This window comes from Nelusetta ayraudi, unplaced genomic scaffold, assembly GCF_046127955.1.
Source record: "Nelusetta ayraudi isolate G7.1 ecotype Tasmania unplaced genomic scaffold, CSIRO-AGI_Nayr_v1 ptg000050l, whole genome shotgun sequence".
Classification (NCBI taxonomy): domain Eukaryota; kingdom Metazoa; phylum Chordata; class Actinopteri; order Tetraodontiformes; family Monacanthidae; genus Nelusetta; species Nelusetta ayraudi.
The window spans coordinates 4,991,662-5,003,439 of NW_027466100.1; the positions used below are offsets into that span (position 1 = coordinate 4,991,662).

The following is an 11,778-nucleotide window of genomic DNA, read 5'->3' on the forward strand; positions in this document are numbered from 1 at the left end:
AACACTGACTTGCATTAATAGGCGATGAATGAGCTGCGGCGCATTCTGGATAAGGGCAACAGAAAATTCATTGATGAACTAAAAAAAAGAGATGGGAAGACTTCTGCACCAATGTGTAATTTTATGGTGTTTGGAAAAAAAATGAAGTGATGAAGCCACGCATAACGCTGGATGTAGGTGAGTCATTTTGCTGTGTCTCTAATTGACTGTGTAGCTGTTTCCTTGGACATAGGATGGTTTATGTGTTTGTTTTCTGTTTTCTCTTAAAAGGTGATCGTTCTCCAAATTATTTAGTATCTTCTCAATACACCTATCTCTATCTGTTTGCATAAGCACAGTCGAAGCCATGGCTTCTCCCTCTCACCTCTCCTCTGTCCCTCCTCTCTCTCCTCCCGTCTTTTCTTGCTCACACTGCCAGATGCTTAGCTTTAGCTCGTCCTCAATTACCGAGTCACGGATGTGTGTTAAATGTAGTACTATGTTAGCGCTTGAGGCGAGACTTAGCCAGCTTGAGGAACGACTTCGCTCCTTCGAGCATAGTAGTCCTGTAGCTAGTAGGGTTAGCTTAGCTGGAGCGGAGCGTTCATTCGCTAGCGTAGCGTCGGAGTCTCTAGGTCCCACTAGTTCCCCTCCCTTCGCGGCTCCCGAGCAGCCGGGAAAGGTCGGTTGGGTGACTGTCAGGAGGAAGCGTAGCCTTAACAAGCCTGCCGGGCACCACCACCATTCTCAGCACCAGGCCCCCTCCGTCCATGTCTCGAATAAGTTTGCTCCACTCAGCAGCACGCCGACTGAGATTGACACTCTGGTGATCGGTTCGTCTATAGTGAGGCATGTTAACCTAGGACAGCCATCGGCCACAGTGAAGTGCATCCCCGGGGCCAGGGCGGGCGATATTGAAGGGCATTTAAAGTTAATGGCTAAGAATAAACGGAGATTTAGGCGGATTGTAATTCACTGTGGTTTCAATGATGCACGCCTGAAATCGTCCGAGGTCACTAAGTTAAACATAGCTTCGGTGTGCGCATTTGCTCAGACCATGTCGGACGAAGTAGTTTTCTCTGGCCCCTTGCCAAATGTTAGGAATGATGAGATGTTTAGCCGCATGTCATCTTTTCACCGTTGGCTGTCAGGGTGGTGTCCCAATAACTCGGTGGGCTTTGTAGATAACTGGAAGCCTTTCTGGGGCAAGCCTGGTCTTGTTAGGAGGGATGGCATTCATCCCACCCGGGAAGGTGCATCTCTCTTATCCAGCAATATAGTTAAAATTTTAGCTTCCACTCACTGACGCTCCAGGGTGGAGACCAGGCAACAGAGTTGTAGTCCTATACGCTACTCTGGGCTTCTCTCACTGCCGTCCCCAGCCGTTAGTAAGTCCCCGAAGCCCTGCCAGTCTTTTCCAATAGAAGTTGTGTCGGTCCCTCGCACCTCCAAACCTCTTATACTGTGCAAATCTCCAATAGATCATAGTAACCTAGTTCGAATAGATTGTAGAAATAAGGGGGCTCCAGGGGCTCCCACAAACAAAATGGTGAAATGTGGCCTTCTTAACATTAGGTCTCTACATTCCAAGGCAGTTTTAGTTAATGATTTGATTAGTGAACATAGTGTTGATATTTTCGGCCTCACAGAGACATGGCTACGTCAAGATGAATATTTTAGTCTTAATGAAGCCACTCCTCCTAGTCATATTAATACTCATAAGGCTCGTGATAGTGGTCGAGGAGGTGGCGTTGCAGCTATTTATAATTCCAATTTGTTAGTCAATCTCAAGGCTCATTCTATTTATAGTTCATTTGAGAGTTTAGCGATGTCTATTTCGTTGTCACCTGATAGGCAGGCAGATTCCGTTGAATTCATTGTTGTCTACCGTCCCCCCGGTCCATATTCTTCTTTCTTAGATGAATTTTCAGAGTTTTTGTCTACTTTAGCATTGACTAAAGACAAGATCATAGTGATTGGAGATTTTAATATTCATGTCGACATTGAGAGTGACAGTCTGAGTTCTCATTTCAAATCTATCCTCGACTCCTTAGGCTTCCTTCAAGTTGTGAATGTACCCACTCATAAGCATAGTCATACTTTGGATCTTGTGCTCACTTTTGGACTTGGTGTAGAGCAGCTGACAATCTTTCCCCGAAACGACGTTTTGTCTGACCACTTTCTGATCACTTTCGGCTTTATTGTAGCGGATCACATTCCCCAAGCAAGGTCTATAATGAGTAGAAACATTTCGGACTCTGTTGTTGCTGAATTTAAGGAGAGGCTTCCTGATCTGCTTGATGCCCTTGTACCTCTTGACATGCTTCCGGCCTCTCCCCCCACCCACTTGACTGATCTTGATCTGGACTCCTTGACAGATCGCTTTTCTTGTATTCTGAAATCAACATTGGATGATCTTGCCCCTTATAAGGTAAGTATGAAAAGGCAGGATCGATCAGCCCCTTGGTTTACTTCCTCTACTCGCAAATTAAAACAAAATTTGCGAAGGCTTGAGAGAACTTGGCGTTCGTCAAAAACAGCTTCATCCTTCAAGACTTGGCAGGATTGCTTTAGGTCCTATAAAAAGGCCCTGCGTATCAGTAGAACTTCCTACTTTTCTGCTCTTATTGACTCTAACAAGAACAACCCAAAGTTTTTATTTAGTACAGTTGCTAAGCTGACGAGGAGCCATCAGTGTGTTGAGCCATGCGTCCCTACTGGCCTGTCAAGCAACGATTTCCTGAACTTCTTCCAGCAAAAAGTAGAAGGTATCAGAACTGAGATTGGGAATTCCTCGTCTTCTTTGTCTTCTTTGTCTTCCACAGGTCACATGGCAGATCTTTCTCAACATGGCAACCCCAGTGTGTATTTCGGGAGTTTTCAGCAAGTTGGACTCTCGGAACTTGATTCTCTTGTCTCCTCTGCTAAGTCGACCACCAGTCTTCTGGACCCAATTCCAACCAGGCTTCTCAAGGAGGTTTCCCCATTGCTTCATTGTGTCATTCTTAGAATTATTAATCACTCTCTATCAACAGGTTTTGTCCCTCATGCTTTCAAGGTGGCTGTAATCAAGCCTCTGATCAAAAAACCCAATTTGGACTCGAGTGTGCTTTCAAATTATAGGCCAATCTCGAACCTTCCGTTTCTCTCCAAGATCTTAGAAAAAGTTGTTGCTAGGCAGCTTGTGGACTTCTTGAACGTCAACAATCTACTTGAGGCTTTTCAGTCTGGCTTCAGAGTTGGTCACAGCACTGAAACTGCATTGCTTAAGGTAAGTAATGACCTCTTGTGTGCATCTGACAAAGGTCTTCTCTCTGTTCTGGTCCTCCTAGATCTCAGTGCAGCATTTGATACAGTTGACCACAGCATTCTTCTTAGGAGATTAGAAGATACTATCGGCATCAAGGATCGCGCCTTGGACTGGTTTGGATCTTACTTGTCTGACCGTTTTCAGTTTGTTCATGTTCATAATCATTCGTCAGAACGTAGGAGGGTTAGTCATGGTGTCCCGCAAGGATCTGTACTTGGGCCACTCCTCTTCAACATCTACATGTCACCTCTTGGTGACATCATCAGAAAGCATAGCATCAGTTTCCATTCTTACGCAGATGACACACAGTTGTACTTTTCTTTTAAGGCAAACGAGGCTCATCAGTTGGCCAAATTGGAATCTTGTCTTCGTGATGTCAGAACTTGGATGACACAGAATTTCCTGTTGCTTAATTCCGACAAAACTGAGGTCATTATATTTGGATCGCGAGACAGTAGGGACAGAGTTTTTGATGGACAAAGTGGTCTATTTGGTACTACACCCAGTTCTACCGTGCGGAACCTAGGAGTCACTTTTGATCAGGACCTGACCTTTAATTCTCATATACAGAATGTAGGGAGGTCAGCTTTCTTCCACTTAAGAAACATTGCCAAAATTCGAAGTTTTTTGTCCTTCAAAGATGCGGAAAAAATAATCCATGCTTTTGTTACGTCTAGGCTAGATTACTGTAACTCGGTACTAGCAGGATGCCCAAATTCATCCCTTAGGACATTACAGTTAATCCAAAACTCCGCGGCACGATTGTTAACCGGAACTAGAAGGAGGCAGCATATTACTCCAATTTTAGCTTCCTTGCATTGGCTGCCTGTCAAATTTAGAATTGAATTTAAGATTCTAGTTTTAACTTACAAAGCTCTTCATTCTCAGGCTCCTTCTTATATTAGGGAACTTATTGAACTTTATCATCCTCCAAGAGCCCTTCGCTCTGAGGATTCAGGTCTTTTAGTTATCCCAAAAATTTCTAGAGTTAGATCAGGAGGTAGGTGTTTCAGTTTCCTGGCACCTCTATTTTGGAACCATCTTCCAGCCTCGGTGAGGGGGGCAGACACAGTTAGTTTATTTAGGAGTAGACTTAAGACTTTCCTTTTTCTTAAAGCTTATAGTTAGACTCCATCCACTGTCAGTTAAGCTGCTGTAGGCTTATGCCGTGGAGGGAGATCTTTCGCTCCCGTTACAGGGATCGTTGCTCTGTGCAGGCGGAACCTTTATCACTCTCCTCACCCAATCAATCTTTTACTCTATCCACTCTGTCCAAGCTCTCATTATGCTTTGTACAGTATGCTCGATATGCATGATACTGCCGCAGTCTCTGTGTCCCCGGCAGGTGATGACCACTGCGCCAGGAGCTGGATTGTGCTGTCCTGGGGGTCTTGCTGTCATCGCTTCATCCCACCGCCACGCTTAAGACCTGGACTAGTCCTATCGGCAGATTGTCCATCGAGCTAGGCTCTTGCCTTCCAAAGCATGGACACTTACACTCCACATGGACAGCAGCCTTGAATTAGTTCCTATTCTTTGTGTTTATATCCGTTTTGCCTGGTTGGTGTATCTGTTTTTCACTCTGTCCTGTCTGCCACCCTGGCTCACTCTGCTCCTTTCTCTCTTTCTCTGTCTCTCCTCTATCTTTATACTTCACCCCAACTACTCATAGGCAGATGATCGCCCTCTGGAGTCTGGTTCTGCCCTAGGTTTCTTCCCACAGGGGAGTTTTTCCCAGCCACTGTCGCATCTTGCTTGCTCCGGGGGCCCGGTTGGTTCTCTCTGATTGTATAAAGCGCTTTGAGACGCCTTTGGCTGTGATTTAGCGCTGTACAAATAAAAGTTTATTATTATTATTATTATTTATGTTGCGCTGAATGAATAGATGCAGAATGGTAATACTCTTCATGCTGAAAAAATACGATTTTTTTTGTGATCAACACAAACCTAATAAGACTCATTTTTAGGAAGACTAACTTTGAACTCAAAGTTGATTTGTTCTATTCCAGTGGAATATTCCATCGCGCTGCTCAGGGCACTCCCCACACTCTTTCCTTCACCAAGTCCACCACCGAAGAAGCTGGGACATGCCAGTGAGGCACTGCTTCATGTCATTCAGGTGAAAGTTTGTTTGCATTTTCTCACATTCAACACTTCATAGTTCCATGCATGGATGTGCCGTTTCCTTCTTCTTTTTCTTTAGCCAACAGAAGATCCCACAATGTACTCGCAGAAGAGGTCTTTCTGCAAGCCTGTGTTGCTGTTTGATGGGACCCGCTGTCTCATCTGTCTTGGAGCCACGGAAGACTTGAGTGACGGTCTGCTTCATCTGATGGGTTACTACTATGCCCTGCACCTCACATATCCAAAAGTGTGTGGCAACCCTTCTCTCTGTCATTCAGATAGAAGTGCTACAGGACACTATCCATGAGTGAGACACCACAGCCTCATACAAAAAAGACCATGGCAGAATGGAAAGATTTTATTGGGGAGTAGAGCTGTGTACTAGGCATAGGTAGTGATACACTCCCCTGGTAGTTGTAACTTGAGGGTGGGTGGGAGTCTGTTGGAACAAACATGTTATCAGTGGTGATAGGAACACAACACTATATGCTGTCCCCATACTGTTTTTGTTTTTTTTGTGTCAGGGAATCTGAATCAATATTAAATAATGATGACGGCGAATATTGTAACAACACAACATTACTTGCGTTCTAGAAATGATTGCTTGAGATTGTTTTAAGATGCAATGCCTTAGTGACGTTTTTATTACAAGGCAGTGAAGGCACTGTCAGCAATTTAAGTGAATAAATAGTTGTTGACAATATTAATTCTGTTTGCTGAATTATTTTTTTTGGGGGGGAATGGGCGTAGGGGGGGTGGATGCTTTGTCTCATTTTGAGAAAAAAAAGCTAATATTGTGAACACTTAAATTAAGAAGAATTGCACTGTTAGTAGGTCTGGTTTTAAGATCTTTTCATTCAAATTAAGAAAGAAGCAAACGTGAAAAAAGAATTGAGAAGCTAGTATCAAGTTTATTTGACTTAGTACAGTCCTTGGAATGAGTGCTTTACTGTTTATTTCAAGAGTTTTTCCATTCTTCAAATGCCTAGATATATCGTCTTATTTTAAGAAATCTTACCAAGTCTAAATATCTTACTGCATTGGCAGATAATTTGACTTGTTTCTAGCCTGTTCTTTCTCAATTTAAGTGTTTATTTCTTAGATATATTTTGCAGTGTGTGGACACCGAGGGGAGCTCTAGAATTGGCTCATTCAACCGACCAATGAGACAATCTGCAGCGGAGGGAAGGTTGCAACAAAGTAAGGACGGGGTACCCCATACATTCATGTACATAGAGTCACTAAGTCTTAAACTCACCAGGTTTGTATCGCTTATCGATAACCCTAATGCCATACAAGTCTATGAGGGTCAAAGGCCAACTTTGTCCTAGGGACATGGGGCCACTTTCAGGTTCATCAGGATCCTCCTGGACACACCCACACCAAATTTGGGGCTTCAAGCCCATGAGGAACCCCGAAACCCTCACTCTAATTCCAGCCTTATCGCTAACCCTAATGCCATACAAGTCTATGAGGGTCAATGGTCAACTTTGTCCTAGAGACATGGGGCCACTTGCTTTTTCATCAGGAGCCCCCAAGAAGCGCACACGCCAAATTTGGGGCTTCTAGTTCTTGAGGAACCCCGAAACCCTAACCCTAATTTCAGCTAACCCTAGTTTCAGCCTTATTGTTAACCCTAATTCAATGCAAGTCTATGGAGGTCAAAGGTCAAATTTGTCCTAGAGACATGGGGCCACTTTCAGGTTCATCAGGATCCTCCTGGACACACCCATGCCAAATTTGGGGCTTCTAGCCCATGAGGAACCCCGAAACCCTCACTCTAATTCCAGCCTTATCGCTAAACCCTAATGCAGTGCAAGTCTATGAAGGTCAAAGCTCAACTTTATCCGAGAAACATCAAGTGTTTTTTTCATGAATCATTCATCAATGTTAAGAGTTTGCTTTGTGGAGAATTCACAATAAAAATACATTGACACTGTCAAAGATGGACTCAAGCACTATTATTGAACTATACTGTGAGTGATGTGAAGCTTTTGACAAGCGCTGCGCAAAGGAGGCCCATTTGTTTTTGTTTTTTTTCAGGGGGCCCAAAATTCCTGGCGGCACCCCTGAGCGTTCATCTCCAGCACTAAGGCAGTGGAGCTGCCGGCCACGAGAGAAGAATTAACCAGTCCATTGAAACCATTTGTTTGGTCTAGTGAGTGGCAACAGTCCTTTGAGGATCTTAAGTGCCTTCTCAGCTGTAACCCTGTCGTGTCTGCTCCAAATTTTTCCTCATTGGCTAGAAGCCCCAAATCTAGCTTGGGCACTTCTTGGGGGCTCCTGATGAAAAAGCAAGTGTCCCCATGTCTCTAGGACAAAGTTGAAAATTCACCCCATAGACTTGCATTGAATTAGGGTTAACAATAAGGCTGAAACTAGGGTTAGGGTTAGGGTTAGCTGAAATTAGGGTTAGGGTTTCGGGGTTCCTCAAGTACTAGAAGCCCCAAATTTGGCGTGGGCGCTTCTTGGGGGCTCCTGATGAAAAAGCAAGTGGCCCCATGTCTCTAGGACAAAGTTGAAAATTCACCCCATGGACTTGCATTGAATTAGGGTTAACAATAAGGCTGAAACTAGGGTTAGGGTTAGGGTTAGCTGAAATTAGGGTTAGGGTTTCGGGGTTCCTCAAGTACTAGAAGCCCCAAATTTGGCGTGGGCGCTTCTTGGGGGCTCCTGATGAAAAAGCAAGTGGCCCCATGTCTCTAGGACAAAGTTGAAAATTCACCCCATGGACTTGCATTGAATTAGGGTTAACAATAAGGCTGAAACTAGGGTTAGGGTTAGGGTTAGCTGAAATTAGGGTTAGGGTTTCGGGGTTCCTCAAGTACTAGAAGCCCCAAATTTGGCGTGGGCGCTTCTTGGGGGCTCCTGATGAAAAAGCAAGTGGCCCCACATCTGTAGGACAAAGTTGAAATTTCACCCCATAGACTTGTATGGCATTAGGGTTAGGGTCCAAGAGTACACATACACATTTTCTTTTGCTTTTTTGATTTAAGCTCATCGTCTCCAGCTGCAAAGGTACAGAAACCTTTCTGTGTTTTGATGTCGTGTGTGAGAAAACATCACTTTTTTCTGTAAACTTGTGTTATCATTGTCCTTGATTGAAAATGACACAATCTTTCATTTCATTGTTCAGATGCCGAACACCAAGGCATTCCGTCGCTCTCTGGCCATGAAACGACGCCTGGAGCAAAAACGGGATTGGACACCTTTTCCACCTCGGAAGGACTTTGAACGTCGTGAGTACTTCCACGTTCATGATTTCATGTTCTGCCTGTGTTGTTATGTTGTATTCCAAATAAATCTTACAAAAACATATTTAGATTTTTCTTTTTTGTCAATTTACACAGGGCGCAGTACTGGTCATCGACCTGGGTGCGAAGATGGCCCGTTTTGCTCCTGACTGACAAAACAGTGCAAGTTCGTTCTTAAGGCCCAGCAACCAGACAAGAAGGTATGGGTCGTGATTTTGTCAAGCCACGAGTTTCTTTATGTTTTTGTTCTGGTGGTGGGAGACTCACATCTCTGTCCACTTGTGGATGGTTTTATGTTCTCGCCCCGGGCAACAACCTTGAACACACGGGCTTGTAACAGACTCTGCCCAGGATTTTGCTGCGCTACTGGCAACTGTGTTGGACCGCTGGCCCAAGGTTTGTTTATCTGCTGTGACAAACAAATTTGAACACATGAATGTCATCGCCACTTTGTTTTATCAATATCAAGTAATTCCATGATCCATAGTTCAATAACAAGAATATTCATGAATTTATTTTGCATTTTTATGTTTGTTTGTTTTTTTTTTTTTTATACAACTATTTTGTAGGTGTTTGTGCTTGACTTTCCACCTCGCCTGACTGTCAAGCCAGAACTACAAACAGCGCTACGTCAAGTATATCATCGTGTTGCTGCACGCATGGGTGTGTAAAATACATATTTTTGTTGTATTTTTTTCTCTTCAGTGACACTGTGCTAACAGATATTTCTTAGAATTGTGTGATTACATAATTGATTATGTGACACTTCTTCCAGGTTTAACATTTGTGTATATGGGCGATCACCTCCCCCTTCGTCAGCTGTACATGGTGGTGTTATGATGGTGTAAGTTTTGCCTTCTTCAGCCTTACTTGCTCTTCATTTGATATGACAAATATGTGTTAACATGTTCTTTTCTGTTTAGGTGCACCTCAGGACTGATTTTGGTGGAGCGTCTGCATGCTGCAGTGCTCCATCAGCTCGCACCCCCTTCACCTAGGCCAGGGGTGTTGTGCCACAACCAATCAGCGCCCAGGGTGTCTCCCAGAGTGGTTGTGACAGGTCCTGTCCACATGCCAGTGTATGGACCTGCTCCTGAATGGACTCTTGTTGGACTGGAGGTTGAGGTAACCTGTTCATCCCTCTTTTTTTTTTTTCCCCCCAATCGTGTTTGTTGTTTACATGAAAGTTATTAATGTTCATGCACTTTAATATGTTTGTTTGTGCAGTGCACGTTTGTTTGTACATTATACAAAGTTTTGGAATAAATGCAAGATCACAGGCATTTTCCTTTTTATGGGTATTTTTTTCTTTTTCAGTCACATATTGTGACGACCCTGTCTCTATATAACTTGTTGTGACTCCCAGTTGTTTTCCCATTTCTAGGTAGCGGTGGATGTGGGAGTGGCATCTTCCGATTAGGACACCTGTGCCGATGCCCCCCGCAGGATAAAAGGCCGACTGCGTGTGCCGCTCGGTCTCTTCCCCATTCTCCATCCAGCAGCCATGGGCGTCTGGCCGACTCTCAGCTTCTTTTGTTCTGTTTTGCACCTGACAACACCCCACATCCTATTATTCACTCATCCACACTTACATTACTGATGAATACTGACAAACACACACCATATATTTCATTATTTTGCTTACAATTATCTATTTTGTTAGAATAAACCTTTTGATTAATCGCAATCCGCAGTGTCCCTTCCGTTATTGTCATAACTCTTGAGCCGGGTTATGACAATATCATCTGCAAAATTTCGAAGATATCGAAGATTTCGTGTGTCGTGATGTTGTCATTATCGTGGGCCAAATATCGTCACAGTATCGAATCGTAGGTTAGCCGTATCGCCCCACCCCTATTATCAACACAAGATCACATATGTACAGTACATGTACAGTTTAATTAGTGTGTTACTTTGTTTATGAATTCATTTCTTTATGTTCTTCCAGATGTCCAGCCTGAGACGTCGATCAGCACGCGTTGCCTCAAAAACCAAAACAAACAAGTGACATGTTGGTATTTGGGATATGTGTATTTCATTGTGTGCATCTTTGTGATAGGACAATAAATGCAGTTCTTTAAACGTTACTTTGTGTCCTTGTATTTGCAGGTGTGGGCAACACGTTCAACTGTCCACATGACTGAGTCTGCCTCCAGCAATGTCACAGCAGTGCAGCAGGTTTGTACTTATTCATTTCCACTTCATCACCTGTATGTGTTTTCTAGGCTTTACACCGATCTTATCGGCTGTATCGGATCGGCCGATATTTGGCATTTTTTGAAACGTTCATGATCGGGCGTCATGTCATGAATCACCGATCAATGACGTCATGGTCGTGTTGAAACTTTTTTAATCTGTCTCATTTCCTCCAAAGTAGTTTCACAGCATCGACATGTTTATTTGTTTGTATCCGAGTGTTATGTAAATGTATAGATTTGGGTTTACATTGTTGTCAGTTCCTTTTGTCTGCTGTGTGTCCGTTTGGGCACTAGATGGCGCAGTAGATCCTGTGTTTCCTTTTTTTTGCTTGTTCCAGGTGCGGAAAGGTGATTGGCTGGTGCCAATATTTAAGGAGGAGGACTTCAACACTTCGGTCTCTTTGTCCTTCTCCCAGCTCCCAACCAGAGGCCATGTGCCGCAGCAGCAGCATTCTGTGTTCAGCCATCAATTCTGTTTTGTAATCTATTTCAGTTCCCTTTGTGTCCACGTAGCCCGTAGGGGAGGGAAGCCATTTGTGTTGTGACCCTTTTCTCCTGTGTTTTAGTTAAGGAGGTTAGTTTGACTGTCATTTATTTGATTGTTTTCTTCATAGGTAAGATCCATAAGAGAGCCATTTTGTTTGTTGTTTTGGCCATGCCCTCCCTGACGCCAGTGCAATGATGGTGACGTTTAATAAAAACCATCCTGTGGACGAAGCACCTTTGTCTAATTTGAGAGCTGGGAGAAGGGGGGGGGAGCCTTTATGTTGTGTCCTGGTTCCCCCTAGGCCGGGGCATAACACCGAGAGCTAATGATTCATGATTCAAAAACCTTCATTTTCGTCTTCGTGCCTCTTCCTGTTTTGAGTACTGTCGCTATGTGACGGACAATAAAGTTTCTTTGAATCTGCAA

General features: G+C 43.8%; 1 protein-coding gene across 1 annotated transcript; it reads left to right on the forward strand.

The window, feature by feature from the left end:
* Positions 1-259: 259 nt before the first annotated feature.
* Positions 260-1,502, forward strand: LOC142895948 (uncharacterized). The gene has a single exon (XM_076037322.1). It carries the CDS (start codon positions 347-349, stop codon positions 1,283-1,285), a length of 939 nt encoding a protein of 312 aa, XP_075893437.1. The 5' UTR covers positions 260-346; the 3' UTR covers positions 1,286-1,502.
* Positions 1,503-11,778: the final 10,276 nt, after the last annotated feature.